The sequence below is a fragment of the Cyprinus carpio genome, chromosome A24 (genome assembly GCF_018340385.1).
Source record: "Cyprinus carpio isolate SPL01 chromosome A24, ASM1834038v1, whole genome shotgun sequence".
Taxonomy (NCBI): domain Eukaryota; kingdom Metazoa; phylum Chordata; class Actinopteri; order Cypriniformes; family Cyprinidae; genus Cyprinus; species Cyprinus carpio.
In genome coordinates, this window is record NC_056595.1 from 14,778,353 (window position 1) to 14,802,653 (window position 24,301).

The 24,301-nt window shown below is 36.2% G+C and overlaps 1 protein-coding gene across 1 annotated transcript in view; it reads right to left on the bottom strand.

Moving 5' to 3' along the window:
- Positions 1 to 24,301, bottom strand: part of LOC109054038 (serine/threonine-protein kinase OSR1-like) — a 43,289-nt gene that overhangs the window by 1,049 nt on the left and 17,939 nt on the right. The window contains exons 3-16 of the mRNA XM_042714302.1: positions 21,811 to 21,919; positions 13,792 to 13,933; positions 8,192 to 8,247; positions 6,655 to 6,764; positions 6,313 to 6,414; positions 6,073 to 6,206; positions 5,211 to 5,259; positions 3,855 to 3,920; positions 3,584 to 3,706; positions 2,091 to 2,126; positions 1,538 to 1,660; positions 1,340 to 1,398; positions 1,194 to 1,246; positions 1 to 22 (exon numbers count right to left, since the gene is read on the bottom strand). The exon at positions 1 to 22 is cut by the window's left edge and continues 47 nt beyond it. Of these exons, the coding sequence (XP_042570236.1) occupies positions 1 to 22; positions 1,194 to 1,246; positions 1,340 to 1,398; positions 1,538 to 1,660; positions 2,091 to 2,126; positions 3,584 to 3,706; positions 3,855 to 3,920; positions 5,211 to 5,259; positions 6,073 to 6,206; positions 6,313 to 6,414; positions 6,655 to 6,764; positions 8,192 to 8,247; positions 13,792 to 13,933; positions 21,811 to 21,919 (1,184 nt within the window). The remainder of the gene's footprint in view (positions 23 to 1,193; positions 1,247 to 1,339; positions 1,399 to 1,537; positions 1,661 to 2,090; positions 2,127 to 3,583; positions 3,707 to 3,854; positions 3,921 to 5,210; positions 5,260 to 6,072; positions 6,207 to 6,312; positions 6,415 to 6,654; positions 6,765 to 8,191; positions 8,248 to 13,791; positions 13,934 to 21,810; positions 21,920 to 24,301) is intronic.

Genomic DNA, 24,301 nt, shown 5'->3' on the forward strand with positions numbered 1-24,301 from the left:
TGAGAAACCCCATCTGCTGTGTCTACAGAAAAAGAAAATGTATGCGATGCATTAACTCTACTTTAAAATGACTTGCTTAGACCAATAAACTCTCAGTCTGGCAAATTACAACCTCCTGTATATTTGAACTGACAAGCTTGTAGATCTTCCAGAATGAGGCTGACAACTTAATAACTGATCAGCTGCACATGACATGCTCCTTTCAGTTCAGAGAGCAGAATGCAGGCGTGTTCTCATGCACTACATCAGGCCGCCAGAAATGGACATCTCCCGTGGAGCCAGCTAAATGCACATGACACTAAATGTTTTCTTTCGGGAGTCTTGAAATTTCACAACACGGCACAGACAACATGCAGATGCACAGAGTTGGTGCTCTTTGACATCTGATGGGGTAAAAAAAAAAAGTACTCTTGCTTTGCTTTGGCCTTTGCTGGAGATAAAGAGGAATTGATTCTAAAAGGGTGTTAAAGGGTTACTCCACCCCAAAATGAAAATTTTGCCATTAATCACTTAACCCCATGTCGTTCCAAACCTGTAAAAGCTTCGTTCGTCTTCGGAACACAATTTAAGATATTTTGGATGAAATCCAGAAGTCTTGTGACTGTCCCATTGACTGCCAAGTAAATAACACTTTCAAGGTCCAGACAAGTATGAAAAACATCGTCAGAATAGTCCATCTGCCATCAGTGATTCAACAGTAACGAAGACGAACAAAGCTTTTATGGGTGGGGAAAGACATGGGGGTAAGTGATTAATGACAAAATTTTCATTTAGGGGTGGAGTATCCCTTTAAATTGATTTGTTAAACAATAGAACTGCCCAAGTGTGTTAATCAAACTGATTGAGATTGACAAATGTGACAACTGTCAGCCACAATATTGAGTGGTTTTTCTAAAGAGTCATGAACACTTAAGGAATACATCTGCATTAAAGGGATACTCCACCCATAAAAGTGGATTACCATAGTGTTTGTTTAGCATGTTTTTTTCAAGTGTCATCTTTGAGGGACCCATTCACTTGCAGAAAATAATTATTTTTCTAAAAATCTCAGTTTGTGTTCCATAGAAGAAAGAAAGTACACCTGGGATGGCCTGACAGTGAGTATCCCTTTAAGAGCGTATTGTGCAGACTTATTCAAGCGTAATTATTGCTTGATTTATTGTTGACCATTAGCCACATCTTTACGCTCTTACCTCTGCCAGGCATGAACTCAAATCGTATGTCATTTAGTTCCTTTTTCAAGTTTCTATAGGACAGAAGGAGAAATAAAAGTCATGTACTGTTAACACTGGATCAATGTAAAAAAAAAAAAAAAAACACACACACAAACACATCTTACCTTAACCTTAATACTAAACTGATCGGGGATGGTGAGGCATCGGCTCCAGGAACTGGGGCCTGCAGACAGAGGCAGATGATCAGACTCTCTGTACAAACTGAGGTGCCATAATTCCCTATCTTCACGCTTGATACAACAGCTTTGACTGGAATAGAGATGTCAAAATGTGTGAACTATGATTTGCTGTTGGTGATCTACCTGCGCAGGGTTCGCAGCTGGGGTTGGGGTTGTAGTTGGGGAAGTTTGCTGAGTGTTGGCCGGGCCCTGGCCAGCAGCTTGAGGTAGTTCAGGCTGGAGGTGACTGCTGAAAGGCTGGAATATCTACAAATACATGCATAGACCCACACAAACTTTTATAAATGATGTTATAAATATAAAAAAAAACTGTGAAATATAAACTCTGGTCATTACTAAAAAAAAAAGAATTTTGAAATATGGTCTTTGGTCATTACTAAAAAAAAAGAATATAGTAGCCTATTTTTAGTATAGATTAATTTTATTTGAATATTTTTTTTGTTTGGAAAAAAAAAATCATGATTTTCCAAATAAAATGCTTTATTACTTTTTACAATAGGCACTGCATAGCAGGATACAGTATTCTGCAGTGTGCCCCATATATTTTGAGAGATACAATATGTCATCTACATATTTAATGCATACTATATCATATAAATGCATTATATGATACATAGTAAATACTGCAGGAATCATACGAATAGTTCATTAGTATAGTTCCCTATGGTCTACATACCTCTGTATTCGTGAGTCCTTCTATTATTCTTGGTGACTGTGTGAGAGAGATAAGAGGTCAAAGGTCAAGCTCAAGTCTTTTGTAATACTATATAATGGTTTGGGTTACTGTAATTCAGCTTTGGATTTGAAAGCACTGTAGTAAGGAATGAAGCAGGGAGTTAAGGTCCTTCACGAGTATTTTATTTTGAAGTATTTTGTAGTTTTAGTTAAATATCCTTCAAGAATTGAAGGACTACTTGGATTGTTTTAAGATACGCAACCAAATGACACAATATCTGCCTAAAACATACTCTATTCAATAGTATCAGAGATCCAGTGTATTCCCAAACAGACACAATTAAAACTGCCACCTAATCTAAGGTTTGCTTAGACTTACACTACTGTTGTTTTGAAACCAGTAAGATTTTTTAATCAGCAAGGATAGATAGACAGATAGACAGATAGACAGATACATAGACAGATAGATAGATAGATAGATAGATAGATAGATAGATAGATAGATAGATAGATAGATAGATAGATAGATAGATAGATAGATATAGTGATTTCTATACTGGAATACAAAGATCATGTAGTGACCAGAAGTGACCATATTCAATGTTAGTGCCTAAACCAACAGAAGTCTCATTATGAGGCTGTTAAACAGAATCTGGATGGTTATCAGAGATCATTGATTTGGTCAGTATGTCAAAGTTATAAATAAAAACACACTATACAGATGGCATCCAGGAAGCACATGTCATCACTATTAAGTCGGTCTCTCTGTTTTTCCTAGCAAGGGTTTGGTTACACTATTTTTGCTTTACCACAGTTTAAACATCATTGAGATTAGAGTATGTGGTTAAGCTTCAAAAGCTGGGTAAGTAGGTAATTATGTAGCACATATAAGCTATAGGTTCATAATAAGCAGAGGATATTGAGCAAAAGTTATCACATTAAGCGATCTAAATGATTTTATACTGTACATGATTATTTCTTGCATAGTTATGCAGAGAAACAGATCATCACAGACAGGTGACAGCTCAACATTCATCCTTAACCAACCTGAACACCAGTATCTTTATTGTTTTAGTCTTTGAAGCTGGATATCAAGAATATTAGGAGATATATTATGCTCTCTAAACAATTATTTTTTTTTCTCATTATCTAGCACGTCCAGTTCTGGCATGTCCTAATGTTGTGTCTGATGAGTGTGCTTCCTTGTTAAGCAGAGCCATTTGTATCAGCGGGAAAACTGAACAACCCTGGGTGGGGGCAGCTCAAGAGGCTGAGAGAAACGGACTTGTCGCCTTGTCGACTTGGACTGCTGCTCCTTTAGCGGCAAACACAAAACACAGAGCCCAGGGATGAGAGGTGCCATAACAGCCAACAGCATTACAAACACCACACACAAAGAGTGCAAACCACTGGTGCTGGAACTCTCAAAATGATGTCTTCAGCAACGGTCTGAAATTATACTTGTGTGTGTGTGTGTGTGTGTGTGTGTGTTACCCGTAAGGCAGCAACAGCAGCTCTACCCTCCTCGCTCTCCTCATCCAGTTCATCATCACTCCATTCCCACTGTCCATCTTCTGTTTTATGAAGTCTCCCACTGGAGCCAGGAACTCGCCGAACCTACACGCAAACACACACTATATATAAAGTTATCTTTATCCATTATGTAGAATAAAAAGAGTAAATTAAAATGAACAATTCAAAAATGACAACATCATAAAACAATAGAAATAACACCTAATAAAACATCATATTAAATTTCCCTCACCTTTCTCGCTCTCTCTGTAATTGTAGGTGTTTTCTGTAATAATTTCTCCTGCAGGAATTCATTATTCTGCCAAACAAAATGGAACACAAAGATAAATATTTTTCTAAATGATGGTAATAACCACAATTATGGCTGAATTATAACATGGGCTGACACTCAGATTCAACTCCAGTTGATTCAAACTGTAGACAGGGAAAACCATTTGACAAAGAGTTTATCAGGCAGTAGAAGAGATCCGGATGCTGGGGTGCCTATCCCTGCTTTTGTTTAGACGCAGACATGACGGCCCAGTAATGATAGAAATGCTGGAGTGAAGTCGTTTGGGATTCATATACAAGTGGGAACATAGGGGTATTTATACACACACAAAAACTGCTCAATTTTCAATAAAAACGTACTCACCATTTGGAACGTTAAGCGATCTCTGTTAGTTACTAACTACCTGCCTAATGTATTGTACTATTCTTATGCTTTTAGTCTTAGACACCTGGCTCATTGGTCACTTCCCCCAGAGCAAGCTCCCCTTGGTTTAAGATTGAGCAGTCTGCCTTGCCTTCAATCTTGCTATTACAGAGTTCAAATAAGAGACAAACACATTCAATCCTGGGTCCAAACCAGTTTAATGATTGGCAGACAAATAATTCTCAGAAGCTGGAAGTCAGAGGACGTCCATTTCTTTCAGGAATGGGTAACAGAACTAGCTAGAGTGGCTGCATTTGAAAAATGCCTTATAAGCAGACAGTCCTTAAGTACTTAATCTATTTGGAAATAGCTATGTGTGAGAAATATGCTGATAGAGACAGTGTAAATGTGATGTGTTATAAGATGGGATTTAAAATATTCATTTTATTTCAGCGTATTTATTTAGTTTTCTCATCATTATATACTGAAGGATGTTTTAATTGTATTTAATTATAGTCAAGTTGTGACCTTAAAGCTGTAGTTGGGGACTAGTTTGATAATGGGGTAAAATGTTGATTCAGAGTTACTGTATTATATTCTGAAATTTGCCTATGAATCAATAAAACTGTTAATCACTAAAACAAAATTTAAGTTTGTATTCACTGATCTTTTCAATTTACACCTCTGCATTTGGATTCAAATATAGTGTGAAAACACTGTATGGATTCAGAAGAAATACAGTATGGATTACATTTTGAGTGTGTTTTCGTTTTTTTGTCCTGTTTTCGAGTATGACAATGGCATATTAATAATTGTTGTTGTATTAAAAATACATCTTTAATGTTACACAGAAGAAAGAATGACATACAGATTTTTCAAAAACATGAAGGTGAATAAATGATGACAGAATAACATGGAACAATTTAAAAAAAGTCTTGTAAGTAAGATTCTTACCTTGGCTTTCGTGAAGAATTTATGTTTTAAGAGTTCTGATGATGTCGGCCTAAAAAGCAAACACTATTGAAATATATTTGCTGTAATTTAGTGTTATAAGGCAATATCAGCATTAACAGTAAATAAAAATAAAAAATACAACTTTTTCCTCTTTCAAAAATTTTACACAGAAAAAGGGCGCTTTTAGAAAATGGTTAAAATCATATAATAGCCGAATAAAATATTTGAAAAATTTTACACAGAAAAAGGGCACTTTTAGAATATTATATATATATATATGGTTAAAATCATATAATAGATGAATAGATTATTTGTGATTTTTTTTTTTTTTTTTGTTCCAAAGTTTGTGGTCAGTAATTTTTTTTTAAATTTTTAATTTTTTTTAATATTTAATTTATTTATTTTATTTATAGTGCATTGAATTGATCAAAAGTGACAGTAAAGACACTTATAATGTTAAAAAAGATGTCTATTCATACCCCCCCCCCCCCCCCCCAAAAAAAAAAAAAAAAATAAGCAGCACAATAGTTTTTAATATTGATCATTATAAGAAAGTTTCTTGAGCAGTAAATCAACATATTAGGATAATTTCTGAAGGATCAGGTGACACTGAAGACTAGGGTAACAATGCTGAAAAATCAGAGAAATAAAATAAACATTTAAATATATTAAAACAGTTATTTTAAATTGTAATAACATTTCAATATATTACAGTTTTACTCTATTTCTTATCAAATAAATGCAGCCTTGGTGAGCATAAGGGACAAAAAACATTTGAAAAATCTGACCGACCCCAAAACTTTGAACAGTAGTGTATTTTCCTCACATGACCTAACAAGATCATTGCTGCTCTGCTCAGCACCTTTTCTCTGGGTCCCTCTGCAAACACAACGAGATCATCTTCCTCAAGGACTTTCCATATTTCTTCACCATCTCCTTGTCTGTGATTCCAGTCTCAAGACAAGGCGGATCATTCTGCAGGGTCAACATCAACACCTGCAAACCAACATGTTTCTCATTAAGAGTGATGCATGACTGTCTTGAAACAGCTGTAAGATTCATTAGAGCTCATATGGGACTGTATCTCCTGCTCTTTCCTCACCTTCATAGGAGGGTATTTATGGTAAGGAGCGGCGCCTGTGGCCAGCTCGATGGCTGTGATCCCAAAACTCCAGATGTCTGCTTTGAAGTCGTAACCTTTCACCTGCACACAAACAGTCACAGTTTGTTTACCACGAGAGATGCATCCATATGCCAGCAGTTACTGGCTATTTTACACCACACTGAAATCTTTAGACTTTCAAAGGACAAAATAAGAGCTTTAATTGTCCATGTAATTCAGTCCATGTACAGTGAGATCCAACAGTTTGAAAATAAATGAAAATGCTTCTATCTCAGTTGTATGGCTTTAAATGAGCAGCGGTTGTTGGGTGGAAATACTTGCCTGCTCCATCACTTCTGGAGCCATCCAACATGGCGTTCCCACAAACGTCTTCCGCACTTTGTTTCGAGTCATGTCACCACCAGTGGCTAAGAAGGCACTTACACCGAAATCTAAACAGAAAAAAATAAATAAATCACTTATCAAAATCTAAATAATAAGTAACATGCTTTACTGCCATTGCATACAACATAAAATTCAGTATGGCAATTCAGAAAGCAACAAAAGGCACTTAAACACTGCACTTAAAATAAATTAGTTAGGAATAGTATGTTTAAAATAAGGAAACTGCAATCTGTAAAAAACTACATATAGAAAAATTTGTTACGCTTTAATATTCAGATGTAAAAACTAATGTTCAAATGTCTGAGGTCAGGATGTTTTTATTACATATATAAAGGAATTAATACTTTTATTTAGTAATTGTGTGCATTAAATTGATTAGAAGTTATAGTAAAGACATTTATAATGTTACAAAAGATGTATATTTTAAATAAAAGCTGTTCTTTTTAACTTTTTTATTTTTTTTATTATTCTGAGAATATTGATTATGTTTTTTATGGTTTTATTAAAAATATTAAGCGATTGAGCTTTTTTTTATATGAGGATGATTTCTGAAGGATCATGTGACACTGAAGACTGAAGATTTATTCCATCACAGGAATAAATTACATTTTACAATATATTAAATCAGCTATTTTAAATTGTAATAATATTTTACAATATCACTGTTTGTATTTTTAATCCTTTTCCTTCTTTCAAAAATATTTTAATATATTACCGCCCCAAAATTTTTAAACAACAAGAATTGAAAATGTCAGGCAAGAAAATTGCACTCTCTTCAGCAAGAAAAAAAAAAAAAGATCTCTTTTAATATCACAGCAGTACAGTATGTTTGTGCTTTTTGGATTATCTGGATTATAATGGGCATATTTAACTGTTAAAGGGATACTCCACCCCAAAATGAAAAATTTGCCATTAATCACTTACCCACCTGTCGTTCCAAACCCGTAAATCTCCTTTCGTCTTCGGAACACAATTTAAGATATTATGTGTCATCCGCGCCAAAAGGATGTGCTGTTTTATTTCAAATCAAAGGTAAATACACATAGAACCAGCGCATCCTTGTGGCACGGATGATACAGAAGAGTATACGGTGATATGGAGAGACACACAGGAGACCGTTGACAAAGGAATTATTGAGTGAATACGTTATTTTTGTTTTCTTCGCTTACAAAAAGTGTTCCCGTCGCTTCATATAACCCAGATTGCATGTCTGATAGCAGATGGAGTATTCTGATGACGACTTTCATACCTTTTATGGACCTTGAGACTGTTATTTATTTGGCAGTCTATGGGACAGTCTCAAACCTCCTGGTTTCCATCCAAAATATCTTAAATTGTGTTCTGAAGACGAACGGAGCTTTACGGTTTTGGAACAACATGGGGGTATGTGATTAATGACAAAATTTTCATTTTGGGGTGGAGTATCCCATCAAGCACAAAGTAAGTGCAGTTAAAGTGAAAGTAAAGTTGGTACCTGCGATTTGCACTGATCCGTCCTCCCCCAGCAGGATGTTTCCAGCTTTAAGATCCCTGCAGACAAACACAGGGAGTCTGTCTTTAGACACACAAACAGCTGTGAAAAAATACAGATCACTCAGATGGGTGTCTGTACTGACACTAATTTCTGCACCGAAATGACGTTTATACACAGGTTTCCTGAACACTGGCAGACAAAAACAGTTTCACGTGACAGTAACATGAATATGATAAATGAAGTATAATAAAGAGCTACTGAAGGAGGGTTCAACCAGAAAGAAGTCACGTTTTACTCTACTGTAGGTGATTAAAGTCAGCTCACATTAACAGGTTATTCACTTTAATATATTATTACATTAATTATTAATTACAATACAAATACTATGTCAAGAGCCTTTTAAAATGTAAGTGTAATTCCCACTTCTTGCATTATATTTTACAGTCCAGCTGGGGGCAGCAGAGATATGAACTAAACTGAAGCCGCTGACAGACAGTAAAGTAAATTAACTTTTGAACATAATGAGAAGACTTTGTTTCTGTTATCATAACAGTCACATTCTCTTGCCATGACGATATCCAATTATGCGCTTCAGGGGTGCAAAACCATAATTGCAACCTTTCTGCAGTAAGTCCACACAGACACACACACCAACATATTCTGAGAGGCCCCAGTTGTTCACTCCTGCTGGGCAAATCAAAACACATTAACATGTCCACTCCAAACTCGAGTGCATTTGGAGGTGTTTGGAGACGATTAGATTGGTTGGTAACACTCCTGCTGTCCGTGAGCATGACTGATAATCGCTTAAATATTTCTTAGACAAGGCTACGAGAGGAGAGAACATTTCTGATTTGGAAAACATATAAATATTCAAGAATAAATTGCAGAGGGATGCACATGTGATCGATCTGTGTGTGAATGACAGAATAGTTATACACACAGACTTGTATGTTCCAGAGGTTGAAGAGATTTTTAGATGAAGGTTCACAAAACCGCCATAATTTATTTTCACTATTATTAAAATGTGTGCGTGTGTGTGTGTGTATACACACACACACACACACACACACACACACACACACACACATATATATATATATTATACATACACATTGTAAAAATAGTGAATGTAATATGTATATATATTATTATTAATTAATTATATATATACAAAATATTTATTAATAATGTATTCAACATTATTTGACATCAAAACAGTAAAAAGTGTCCATAGTTGAAGAAACACTTACATCATAAGAGTGTGTGTGTGTGTGTGTGTGTGTGTGTGTGTGTATAATATATACACACAAACACACATATACAGTAGGTATAGAAAAGAATCACACCCGTTTAAAATAATCACATTTTATTGCTTTGCAGCCTCAAATGAAGACGGACAGTTTTTGTTTTATCCAGCTGTATTTACTCAGTGAAAGTTAAAACATCCAAGTGAAAGATAATTAAAAAATAAATAAAATGCCAGAAAAAAATTCTTAAATAAATAAGAACCAGAATCAGTTCGCATATCAGATCAAAAAGGATAAATCCGTCCTAAAAACAACTTGTAAACTCAATCATGTGTAGCTAATCACCTTCTCAGTGGCACACAAACCATTTGACTTTCAGATGTGGTTATTTTGATCAGTTCAGCATGAAAAGAGCTTTCCTGGAGCATTTCATTCCTTGGTAGTGCAACTGAAGCAAACAATCAACTATAGGTGGCAAGGCACTGTCAAAAGATCTCCAGGATAAATTGGTGGACAGGCAGAAGTCAGGAGATGGATACAAATATTTTTTAAAGGCTTTATCAATGCCTAGAAACACAGTGAAGTCTATTATTGAGAAGTGGAAGGTATTTGGTACAACACAGATCCTCCCTGGATCAGGACGTCTCTCCAAACTGAATGAAAGAGTCAGGAGGAAACTGCTCAGAGAGCCGACCAAGAGTTGCAGGAATTTATGACTGTGTGCATGTGACAACAATATCACAAATTCTCCACAAATGTTGCTTGTAAAGGACGGTTGCAAGAAAAACAAAACCCTCAAGAAAGGCCACATGCAGTCACGACTGAGCTTTGCCAAAACACACCTTGAAGATTCTGAGGCAGATGAGACAAATTATTTGGCCTCAACACCAAAACAGCTCACCATCCAAATAATAGCCTTCCTACAGTAAAGCATGGAGGTGGTAAGATCCTGTTGTGGGCTGTTTCTCTGCAGCAGGGACTGGAACACTTGTCAGAAAAGAAGGAAAAATGGATGGGACAAAATCCTGTCAAATTCTTGAGGAAAATCTGCTGCCCTCTGCAAGAAAGTTGTCAACGGGAAGAAGGTTTACCTTCCAACATGACAATGACCCGAAGCGCACCGCAAAACGGAGCACACAGTGGTTGAAGGAGAAAAAGGTCAATGTCGTTACATGGCCCAGTCTGAGCCCAGACTTAAACCTCATTGAAAATCTGTGGAATGACTTGAAGACTGCAGTCCAAAACACTCACTATCAAATTAAACTGAACTTGCCCAGTTCTGCAAAGAAGAGTGGGCAAGTAGATGTGCAACGTTAGTAGAGATAAATCCCAAACAGACTGAAGGCTGTAATTAAAGCAAAAGGTGGTTCAACAAAATACTGACACAAGGAGGTGATCCTTTCTCCAACTTAGTAATTCTAGTTTTTATTTTTATTTTTTTTTGTGACATTGGTCTTATATCTTTCACTTGAATGTTATAAGTTGCACTGAGTAAATACAGCTGGATAAAACAAAAACTGTCCGTCTTCATTTCAGGCTGCGAAGCAACAAAATATGATTATTTTAGAGGGGTTGATTCTTTTCTATACGCATTGTATTTATAAAATCATAAATTACCCATAGTTGTAAGTTGATCTACCTATTATGTTTAATTAAACAAATATATTTATTAAAAATATTATTTTCTTCAAGTCAAGACAGTCAAAAGCACCCCTAACTGAAGAAACACCCTCAATATGAGTAGATCTCTCAAGTCTCCAAGTTAGACTGAAAGGACTCTGATAAGTGTATGTAAGTATACACGGATCAGGTATTTAAAAGCTTTCCAGAATGCAACTACATCACCACCATATAAAACACAGATGGTACTATCTGGAGAATGTCAGAACGGGTTCCTGAGATCTAAGCGATACAGATCATTTACACCCCGAGCAATGATGTCACCCTCTGTGAGAGCTATGACAACATGTTCTGGTTTCCCCAGCTGACACTCATTACAAAGAGAGTCTCAGTGTGAGGACAGACCCAAAGAGTCCATTTGAGTCCAATCACACCAGAGCAGAGACGAGCTCAAAGCTTTATATTGACAAACAGACTGTTCTTAAACTGGGGCGAGAGTGAAAGACTCGATGAGAATCCACAAAGAAGAGAGTAGATGGACGATGATTTTTACGCCCATCTGCTGGACTTCGCAGGATGGTGAGGATGATGAAGAATTTTGCTGCTTCACTCCCTTCTGACAGCTGACTTCATGCCAGCCTTAAGGCATAGTGTCTAATTGCATCCTCGAGCGATGTAGAGGATAATGTGCCACTCCCTCCTTGCTGCACATGTGAACAACCCCTCTCTTCACCTTTCTCTCATATAATTCAGATTACATTTAACATAACTAAATTTGCTGGTAATTTTTTTTTAAACATCTAAAAAAAAACACTCAAAAGCTTCTAATAAGTCAAAAACTTGGCGGTGCAGCAGAGAACAAAAAGAAAAGCTTTCTTTCATTGAGATTCAGAGTCGAGCTTGCAAGTCATGGGTACTTAACCAGACTAAAAGCCTGTGAATTATTTACACTGTCTGATTTAACAGGCCCATGCGTGTGTAGAGGGAACAAGGGATATGAGAAGAAAGCAATTAACATAAAAAGGGAAAGATAGAGAGAGGAAAAACAGACCTATGATTTAAATGAACCATCAGTGAGTCATCACCGCAAAGACAGCATTGACGTCTGAAGATGAATGTCTCCGATAAACTAGCAAAGGAATCTTTGATGAGCTTACTAAAAGACTGCCAATGAATCGGTCGTATTCGCTCGGCCTACATCAACTGAGATTTGTTTGATTTATAGATTTAATGATAAAAGACTGAAGGGTACAAATTAGACTGGATGGCTCACTCAGTTTTTCCATGGATTTCCATTGGAAACTCAAACAGATGTTGATTCTGAAATGTAATTAATTAATTCCATCATTTATCATCTGAGATTAAGCTGATTTAAATGGAGTCTCTGTCCACAGGCATCCTACAAACCTCCTTTGTGTTGAAACCAGTCCACTCTTAAAGGGATAGTTACGCACTCTCATTTCAAACCTGCATGCTGTTTGTTTTTCTGTAGTACACTTAAGATTTATTTTTCCCACACAGATCTTTTACATTTAACAAAAGTCTGTACAGCACCATAAAGTATAATATAAGCAGTCCATGTAAAATCTTGAACTATATTCCAAGTCTTCTGAATCATACGATGCGTGAATCATACAATGCGCTTTGCATGAAAAACAGGCCAAAATTCAAGACATTATTCCATGAAAATCTTTCTCATCGTGTAAGCTGTGACCGAAACACCCAAGTAATTTGACTGATTAAGAACCAATGTTGGGTCAGAGTCGAGTCCAAATCCTTAACTAACTGAGTTTGAGTGGGAGATGTTTATTAATGTCTTGTTATTTTAATGTTATGTTGTTACGTACATTTTTTAAAGAGCATGTCATCTGGTATTTTAAAGTGTCCTAATATTGTGTTGGAGTACCCTACAACAGGTTTAAATGCATCTTAGATCAGAAAACAATCATTTTATCAGAATATACATTTAATATTAGAATCATTTTTCAATGATTTCAAAACGATTCGTATGAAGCAGTTCTGGGCTTGAGGTCTGTAAACCCCTCTCTTCCATAAGCCTACTCTGCTCTGATTGGTCAGCTGGTCAAGTCTGTTGTGATTGGTCTTTCCATATACAATATGAGTCAGAAATGAAACATCCATTAACCTCTGGATCATCCTTTTGATCCAGAGGACTACTTGTAAACAAATATGCATATATAAGCTTACAAAAATGGCATCGATTTTACCTTATCAATTCGAGTTCGAGTCAAAGAATGATACCAATGCAGTCGCTCAATCGGAAACTCCATTACAAGCACGACTTAATCAGGACGTTTCTCACTGGTAAGTTTAAACTTTGTTTGTGGTACTATACGTAATATCTTCACATCATCATTCGAGTACAAGTCTACCCGAGTGTCTGAGTTCGAGTACAAGTCTACCCGAGCGTCAAGTTCGAGTACAAGTTCATTCATAGTCTGAGTCTAGGTAGGAGTCCGATTTGTTAATTAATCGCTGTTTCAAGCCATTTCTTCTCAACGAATAAGTTCTCCACTGATATAATTATTGTAACAAAGTTTTTGTTTGTCATTGTTGGAGTTTCAAAGATGTGGTCACTATTAAAAATGGAGCGGTGTGAATATTCTTCTGAATTCTCCTTTTGTGTTAAACAGAAATCATACGGGTTTAGAACAACAAGTAAATAATGACAAGGTCAAGTGTTCCAAAACTTTTCCAAAAGTGTATTACCTGTGGATCTGTCCATTTTTGTGAAGGTACTCAAGACCCTGAAGGACTTCTTTCAGCACAGTAGCTATACTGGGTTCATCCAGTACACCGTTCTTGTGTTCCCCTTTTGAAATGATGTGCTTTATAACATCCAACACAGAGCCTGCAACAAAGACAACATGGGGAGCTGTAAGTAGACATAATGTTATACCCTGATTAGTATTACAAGTGCAAACACTAGAAGAGCATCTGCGACGGTCACATGATGCATTCTAGGGCATTTCATGGCAGACTTAAAACATCAAAGACCAATGAGCTTCATGCTTGTGTGACTGGCTCGCAAGTTTTTCAGAAGGTAAGACAAATTTCATAATCTACAAAAAATGGCTCTGACTGCTTCCCCTTTGTTGTCTTTAAAAACAGTCTTTTAGTTTTGTTTATATATAGACACAAGTTAATTTGTTTAAATGACACCCAACAAACCAATACTGTTTTAACCCTAAGGACACCAAAGCAACTGTACAGTAGGAAAACAATCTGTCAATCCTTATTTTTCCCATGACATTTAATTAAGGCATATTCAAGAATCCATGAGGAGAATGTTCCATCAGCAACTTTATTAACCAGTTAGGCCATATTTCGAGCTTGGAAGATGGCCAATGTGTCAGGGAACGCTCTGAATGGCCTGAGAGATCAGTAAGACAAAGACGGTCTGTTCATGCAACTGCCCTAGAGTTGTATATGTAAAATATTTCCATGTGAAAAGTTGGAGTAAACATAGCAAATAAAATGTTATCCCACTTAGCTTGAGTAATCAAAACTCTCTGAAATGAAATTCTGAGAAATTGAATTATGAATTCCCAGAGTTCTGATAAAGTTAACTGTGGTGGCATCACAGGGCTCTCTTCACTGACGCCGAAAACGAAACTTTAAACCCTCGGAAGGGAGAAGAGGTCAAGCAGCGTGCCGTCAGCAGAGCAGGCGGCTGGCCAGTGTGTTTGAGGGACAGAGTCACAGTGATTTCAGAAGGATCATGAGACACTGAAGACTGGCTGCTGAAAATTCAGCTTTGCATCACAGGATTCAATTACATTTTCCAATATATTAAAATAGAAAAGGTATTTTAAATTGTAATAATATTTCACAATATTACTGTTTTAACTGCATTAGTAGTTCAAATAGCAACCACCTTTTAAACCATTTCATAGCAAATACAAAAATACATGCACTGAATATGGTCAAAAGGGTGAAAAATACAGATATACAGTTTTGTACAGCCCTTGAAATATTGAGCCGCATGACTCACCAGGAAAAACTGAGAGATCATTGCCTAGGAAATCAAGGTAGTTTATCACACCCACACCCTAGTTCATGGTAAAAGTGATTCCAAGAAACAGAAAAAGGGCTCATGTGTTTTCTTATTTTGGTTTATTTTTTTCTTCTTTCAACAGCTCATTCTTCTTCCATGGATTAAAAAGGGCATCAACGACCTCCAAGTCCTAAAGGCTGTTTCATATAAAAATAGAAGTGAGCATTCGAATGAAAGAAAAACAAGGCCGTGAAAGCGTGTATGTGCGGGCATGTGTGTGGCATGAAGCCAACGCACTGCTGACTGAGCGAACAGCACATCAAATTTCAGCGATGGCTACGACCTAGATTAAGAGAGAGAGAGAGAGAGAGAGAGAGAGAGAGAGAGACTGCAATGGGCTAATGACACTGATGACGTTAGTTTACAAACCCGTGTGAGGCTGATGGGTGTGACTGTTGAGTAAAACCAGCAAACATGCTTAGCGTCAGGAGAGATAATAATGTACTAATTTCCTACAACTCCCCTCAATATCTTTAACTCTAGGGTTAATATTAACTTAAACACATAGTTCACCCAAAAAGATAAAAATCCTGTCATTATTTACTCACGTTGTTACAAACTATATGACTTTCTTCTGTGGAACACAAAAGCAGATATTTAGCAGAATGTTCATGCTGCTCTTTTCCATACAATGAAAGTGAATGGTGACCAAGAGTTGTCATGCTACAAAAATGACAAAAAGCACAATAAAAGCTTTCTGAATATATGATTTGACAGCTATATTTCATTCTGAAGCCATTTAACAACTTTGAAATATAGTGCACAACTTTAGTGAATCACTTTTTTGACATTTTTGGAGTTTGACTTCTGGTCACCATTCACTTTCATTGTATGGAAAAAAACAACTTGAACATCTTGTTGAAGAAAATCATATAGTTTAAGAGAAACGAGGGCGAATAATCCCAAAAAAATCCTTTCTGAATGAACAAATCATTTAACTATGAATGTACTGGGCTCATCAAAAAAAACTTTTCCCGTGTAAGATCCCAAAAATGTTGCTCATCCTGGAACGCCTCAATCATGTGAAGGCCCATGCTCAGGTGCGATTGTGATATGACTGTAAATGCTTCCCATTTCATTAAATACCATGCCCATGCTCAGGTGCAAATGCTTCCCATTCTCAGGTCCTAATCACATGTGCCAAACTCCCATTAAATTCCAGTGGTCCTCATGTATGTCTTAATTCACTTTGAGCCAAACTACCCTTTCCATGTGGCTCAAAAGCATTCTTGATATTCTCTATGTGGCACAACACATTTTGATAAAACTCACCAGGAAATCTCCCCAATGCACAAAATTCTTATTATGATCGTCCCTTTGAGGAAAACTATCACCAGGAAATCTCCCCAATGCACATTCTGTAATTCTTATTATGCTTCCACAACAGGAAAAGAAAATGAATCTTTGTCCAACAGTTGTGAGTTTGTGTGGGTCGGATGATGCCATGTAGTGCCCACTGGGCCAAAAGGCACAAGGCCATACAGGGCGATGGTGAGGGAAAGATTACTCCAAGAAATAAGGGTGGAGGAGCAGAGGGAATAAAGTGAAGACAGGAAGCATTTGTTGGCTCTCAGTGGGCTGTGAATATGGGCACTATGCCATATTTCAAAACATGATGCTTAAAATCCAAGAGTACAAAACTTTATCTGATAAGTGGCTTTTTCGTCTTGAACCTGTGGCCAAGTTCACACAGCAGCAGAATACAGTTCTCAGTCCTGCATTTGAGTCCTTAATACAGTTATGTTCACACACTGTGTGGTTATTTACAGGCGTGACAACCGCATTTTGTAACTGAACTCACACCCGTAAACTCCACCCAAATGTAAAAGCTTCTGTTGGTTAATGAAGGGTTGATGGATGAATTTGCAGCTCGACTGGACATTTCTCATATCAGAAAGTGATAAGACTTTCAATTTTATGAACGTCACCATCTTTGATAATTGACTTTGGTCACTGTTGCTATGGTTACTGGTAAGGAATACAGGCTTGACTCCCATTGCACGTTCATACAGACAGTATTTGAGATGCTACTGTAAGTTGCTCTGTGAACGGGACATTTCGAGACTCACACCTGTAAGTAAATGTGGTTGCCAATCCCAAAAAGTGACAGTGTGAATGTAGCCTGTGAGACACAGTCGTTACTTTTATTACTGAATGGATGACATTTAGCGCCTTCTATGAAAAAGGTGCCTTTTACAGTTTGAATAGGTAATTTTTCAAGTAATTTCTGTAATATTTTAGATATTCTATCACATTAATAAAGTGTGTGAGTGTAAATGAATTTAAATAAATTTAATAAATTTTAATAAAAAACGATGCAAAAATAAATAAATAAAATAGTTATTAGAATTTTGCTGATGTTTAAAAAATATATTATCACACAAATATTATCACAGGAAAAATTACTTCAACTTTTAGTATGTGGTTATGTTTTTTTGTAAAATTTCAAATATTAGGCAAAATAAAGTGTTTAAGCATTCATTTCATGATGCCTTTGTATGCACAATGAATACATTTTAAAATACAAAAGGATGAATATATCTCAATGGTTTTTTTTTCTGAGGTTCAGAAAATGTCTAAACATCAGATACAGCTTTTATTATTTAAAATGTTTCTATTAATGTACACAAAGGCAGCTGTTTGTAGAATGACCTATTTATATCCAGTGCAGCATAGAAGAAGTGTTAAAATACCCATCTAGCTGCAAAAGTTCTACTCACAAGTGCTGTTCAGAGGCCGGAGAAGATATTGATCGTATTCCTATCTCACATACCTTTGTACCTAACAAACAGGCCAGGCTGAGAAGCTGAGTTTCCTTTTTCTGGACTTCCTGTAAATGCTACAAGTAAATAAAGCAAGTGTGAAATCTGGTATTCTTTTTTAAATTTCATTTTAAAGCCCTTTTATCTTAATGGTACAGGATAGTATAGAGTATACTAAAAAGTGGAGGAAATGTTAAGTACTGGTTTTCTAAAGCTAGTAAAGTGAAAAAATGTGAGATATTTAGATCATTTGTTTTGTAGTTCTTTTCTAAAAGCACTTCCTGTGCTGACACTGTGGAATGCCACCAAGCAGCTTCATGCAAAATCACATCCCTATTTACGTCATTACTTCCAACAGCTGTCAAAGAGAATATCTCACACATCACTCTCAAGATGGGATGGTTAAACACACAGAAGTCACATTTCAAGGACAGCTTCAGGCCACCACCCAACAGATGGCTTTGAGCAGCACGACTCTTTAACCATTCACTGAAGGGGACTGACACATTTTTGCCTTCAAAACCAAAAGGACAGTTCATTATAAAATGTAAATTGTCAGCAGGGAGAAAAAAAGGGTTTCTGCAGGTTTTAGGAAAGTAAAGTTAAGCCTTTTTAAGACTGCTTAAAGGAAATGTAAGGAAAATCCAAAGGAACACATCGTCAGTATTGTCTCTAAATGTAAATGTTTTGCATTAGCAACGCTTCAAAGTTTGAAAATACAACTTGTAACAGAGCTCCAATAGATTACTCCAATAATTCATTTTCCAAAAAATTCCAGTTAGCATTTGTTTCCTTGAACCAAAAATGACAAAAAAAAGTCCTGTTTTTTGAGAACTTGATCAAAATTAAACGAGTTTATAATTAAAACAAATATATGCAAATGGGCTCAGAAAAATCAACTTAATTCAACAGGAAAACAAGTTTTCACACCCACTGACAGAAATTGAGCATAAAAAAAATTCTCAGAAGACTTCACGTTCAATCTGCATCTCAAATAAATATATTGTGATTTAAGGATTTTAGATATTTGTATTAGGAAACAAAACATACCAAGGAACATATTCATTTTTTTTGTAAGGAAGATATTTGTTTTGTATGCAACATTTAATGCCATGACTGGCAGCTGCTTTTTGCTCTGATTTAGGATCTTTTTAGTCCTTGTGGAAGGGTGAATATCAAGAAATCCTGAATTAGCCATAGAAGTTTAAAATGACATGAGGGTGAGTAAATGATGACAATTTTCACTTCTAGCTGAACTATCCCTTTTTTACACAATAAAAACACAGAAGCTGAAAAATCTCTATAATCAGTTGTGTATCTATTACGTTTAAACTTGCCGCCTGCCCATCTTGATGAGAGATTCATTATTATTTAAGATGGTGCCTGCCGTGGTGTGCCCTGTGTGCCAGGCATGACGCCAAGAGTCCAGCTGTGAGACGGCCGCCCGGATACTTGTGTCCTACCTTCATATTTAAGATGGGCAGCGCTCCACCTGGGCATCTTCAGCTGGCAGAAGCAGAAGGAGGAGGGCACGACAGCTGATGACAGGCGTAAAATGAACAGCGATTATCCAGACAGAGTGATTTCAGCTCTGCACCGGGGGAAGAAAGGCTGCATCCCCCGGCTGTCAGTGTCAGCACGAGCCAGACTATAATCTCCCTGTCCAGCACTTGGCTGCGTCTGGGACTGAACATAACACGCTGGCTTGAAACATATCATCAAACTCTCAGCAGCAGCTTTACACAGCGGGGTCTGGGAAGACAGGAGCACTACTGGAGATTCAGGACGCAATGAAATCAAGATGAGGAACATTCTGTTTAAACCTTTGAAATAAAACTATTTACAGTCACTCAGCACCTTCACAGCTGCAAAAGAGATGACAAATTCCGATCTGTTTGCACAACGTCATAAGAAAGATATGCTGTGCATGTCTTAGGAGAAATCTTCAAAAGGCAGACTGAATAGAATGAACGGCTGCATAGTTTGAGAAACCATATCTTATGCATTTTTTTTCAGATAAAAACTGATTACGATTCAAAATCCAACTTTAAAAAATCCAGGTTTGCTGTGCTTGTTTGTAATTTTTTATTATTATTATTATTAATTCAAAATAAAAATATAAAAAAAATCCAACTTTAAAAAATCCAGGTTTGCTGTGCTTGTTTGTAATTTTTTATTTATATAAAATAAAAAATATACTATTGTAATATTTTGTAGTACAATCAAATTACAATCAAGTATAAATATATTAAATTGCAACTGTTAGATTTCAAAATTAATATTTATGGCTGTTTTCCTTCATTTTCAAATTAATTAAAAATTTACTTATTAAATTACTAAACTTACTCATAATACTAAAATAAATTTTAGTGCATTTATTTAATTAAATCACAGACTTTGTGATTTGATAATTGCATAAAGTCATATAGCCATATTTTGTTTTTATTTTGATGAATCATGCTGCTCTACATGATCGTTAGAAGATATCTATCCTGGAAGCAGCCAGTCATAATGCAATATTATCCTAAGAAATTCTGCATCCTGAGAGTCTCAGGCTGCCACAGCACTAATGCATCTGCTGGAATTAACAGCGGTCTGTGATTAACTCAGTAGGGAAGCCCCTGGCAGACTCCATTATCATTCTAACGGGTCATTTCAGATCCTAATCAGAGGCTCGTACTCAAAACTGAAATATAAATGCATAAAGGCATTTCTATAACAAAAGAAACCATTTATATATTTAGGCAAACCCTAATTCAAAGAATCAAACAGTGTTTGAAAGATAAAGGACTATATATATGGATACAGCCAGCAAAAAATTCTCATAGTGGGGGAACACTTGGTCACCATAGTTAATTACAAATTCATTTCTATGGTGAAAATTAGGAGAAATATATATTTGGTGATTTTTTTAATAAGTGACTCCACAAAGTCCAGCATATTAAATAAAAGACTGCTGTGAATTCAGCAATAACGATGATAATAGACAAATATGGAATCTCACATTTGAACATTTGCATTTCTGCAACTGACTTTACTTCCTGTGTTTTAAACAAATAAACAGTAAAAGTAAACAAGTACATAAAATTGTAAAAAACTAAAAGAGTAAATCTTAGAAAATGACTTATTTTAACATAAATAGAGAAGAACTACACTTTATGGTTTTTTTTTAATTCACTCCAAGTTATGAAGTATTGTTCAGATACCCTTCAATTTGGGGTCAGTAAGGTATTTTTGGAAAAAATTACTTTAATTTATTACTTTAATTTGATCAAGTTTGATGAATTTGAATTAAGAGTAAGAGTAATAGTAATATTATTATTATAAAGATGTTATTTTAAAACATTTCAAAATATCACAGTTTTTTATTGTATTTTTTATTAAATAAATGCAGCCTTGGTCATCCTAAAAAGACTTCTTATTAAAAAAAATCTTATTGACACCAAACTTTTGAATTGTAGTGTATGTTGTTGGTGAACTGCTCATTTTCCTGCAGATTTATTAACTTTTGAATTGTAGTGTATGTTGTTGGTGAACTGCTCATTTTCCTGCAGATTTATATATATATATATATATATATTATATTATTATATATATATATACACACACTTTTTTTTTTTTTTTTTTTTTTTTTTTTTAGATTTTTCCTGTTTTGTTGAAGTTATTAACATTGTGTCTTTCTCAACAGAAACATTTTTGAGTTTATTTACTTCTTTCAAAGCTCCTTCAGTCCTCTCAGAAGACAAGATACTACATAAATATTGAATTTGACATGTCTTAATGCCTTCCTATCCCTGAATGGCATTTTTCAGCATTTGAACACAGCCAATGACATAGATGAAAATGAAGTGCTTGGATAAGTTAAAATAAATAAATAAAAAAAATAAAGGACAGGTGGATGGGACTTACCACCACTGAGCAGCTTCATGACCAACCACAGCTCATCCTTCACCACGAACGAGGTGTAGTACGACACAATGTTGGGATGGTGACACTGGCTCATCCCCTGAATCTCTTTCTAGAGAAAAAAAAAAAAGAGACTATTACTCTTCATTGACAGTAACCTGATTTAACCAGTACCCTTTCTAAATGATTAAAAAGAGTGAGAAGTGATTGTTAATGTTCATAATCATTTTCTTCTGTCAGGGGAGTTAAGGAGTATGAAACTGCATTACACTCAGAAATCAGCACATGTGCTGGTCATAGACTAAAGCAGCTCTCTGTGTATATACAGTCATATAATATGCGGTCCAGAATGCATTGGGCCTCATGGCTTAACCGAATAACTGTGGTGCCTGTCAATGGTGCCATTCCAGATCTGGAATTCTGGATTAATGCTTAAACAAGTCTGGCTCAGTTGCACAGTTGGCAAATCTTCAGAATCAGTGCAGATATTTATGTACTTCAGGTGAAATAGTAGTTTTTATTAGCTCACTCATTTAAGAAGCACCTCCAGCCACTTCCACTGACCGCAAAGTGGTTTTATTTTTACAAACTGTAAAAATAAACAACATCCATCCGAGCATGCTGTAAACACCATGACAACTTCATCTGACTGCCTTACAGCCTGTTCCAAATAACCAAGGAATCCAACGAAATAGGTGCATATGTTACTGTCAATATCCAGAGAAATGCCGCTCCTAGATATATTTTTCGGCATTCGAAACACAGAAGGAAAAACAACCCCCTGTTTATTTGCTAGTCATTCCAGTTGACGGAGCAGTTGAAGTGAAACACTTGCAGCTCGGAGAGACTGACAGCTGAGGTAATGTTGGGAATGCAGCCGAATCCATCACTCTGAGCTTTCCCCGACTCATTTGATGGTGGGGGCTTACTAATGATATTACAAAGCAATTCTGCCATTTCTATATAGCTGTCAGGCCCAGGCTTGCTCAATTTGTTACATGCAATGCAAAGCAATCAATAAGAGAAACTAAAAACACTGCAGGGTTAATGTTAATGAATGGCCACATGACTTTATACCTTCACAGTGCTGAAGCTTCATTCAATCTTGTGGTGTTTTGTTTAAATTAAAATGAATGGGAACCAGAGCTTTAAAGCTTCAAAGCGGATACAAAAGCACCATAAAAGTGCCCATTTATTGCTGTTATATGGAAAAATTTGGCTTTTTCAAATAATAATAAATTATTTTTTGTAAACAAAATAAAAAATAGCTTTAGAACATTTGCAAGAACGCTATAAAAGCACCCATTCATTGCAGTCATGGAAATGGAATGGATTTACTTTAAATAAGAAATGTATGTTGATATATTTTTAATCCAAATCAAATGGCTTCAAAAAAAGATGCCAAGGCACAATAAAAGTACCTATTCAATGCAGTTACAGTGGGTATAGAAGAGAATCACCCCCTTTAAAATAATCACATTTTGTTGCTTTGCAGCCTGAAATGAAGATGAACACAGCTTTTGTTTTATCCAGCTGTATTTACTCAGTGCAACTTATAACATCCAAGTAAAAGATATAACACCAAAATGTCAGAGAAAAATGTTTTTGATTAGTGGAACTTATAAGGTTCAAATAAAACTCCTAAAAATGACTGGTAAACTCAATCAGGTGTAGCTAATCACCTTCTCAATGGCACACAAAGCCATTTGACTTTCAACTGTGATCATTTTGATTATTTCAGCATGCAAAGAGCTTTCCTGGAGCAGTTCAGTCCTTGGTAAAAAAGGCTTTATCAATGCCTAAAAGCACAGTGAAGTGTGCCAAAAAATAAACCAAAAATTGCAGCCATGTTGTAATTAAGTGCACCTCTCAGCTTCATATAAATGGGACAGGTTGCAGCAGTCTCCTCCAATATTTAGATAAAAAGTCAATAAGAAAACATGCCATTTCAAGTTCCTGAAAAAAAACTCATGGCAATTGCACTTTCCAAGTCAAGTCTTCAAATGACCCTGTGAACATGAGCCATGGTTTCCACTGATTGCACCCCCACAACCCCCTCCAAAAAAAAACCTAACAAGTGCAATCATTTATGCCAGTCAACACAAAGCTCTACTCGCTAAAACCATGGGGTCACTGACTCCCCAACAGTGGGCCACTGGACATTGCCCACCCCTCTGTCCCAAAGCTGGACTAAATTCAATTCAGGCAGCTTTGGCTTGCTCCACAAAGCCTGTGTCCATTTCCACGATGGACACCAGGTTGAGGGCGTATGAAAACAATAACAAACGGGGTGGGCTTTGGACATTCACTGGCTGCTAGTGCTCCATCTGCATACTCACAGTAGAAGCCGAGGGTCATCTCAGCTTGGCTGGCCGATGTCTGCCCGAGAGAGACAAAAACAATAGGCTGAACAGGGAGGGTGACATCAAGAAACTGTTTGCCACCCGATTTGTGTACGTCCTGAGGACAATGAGCAAAGAAAAGCACTGAGACT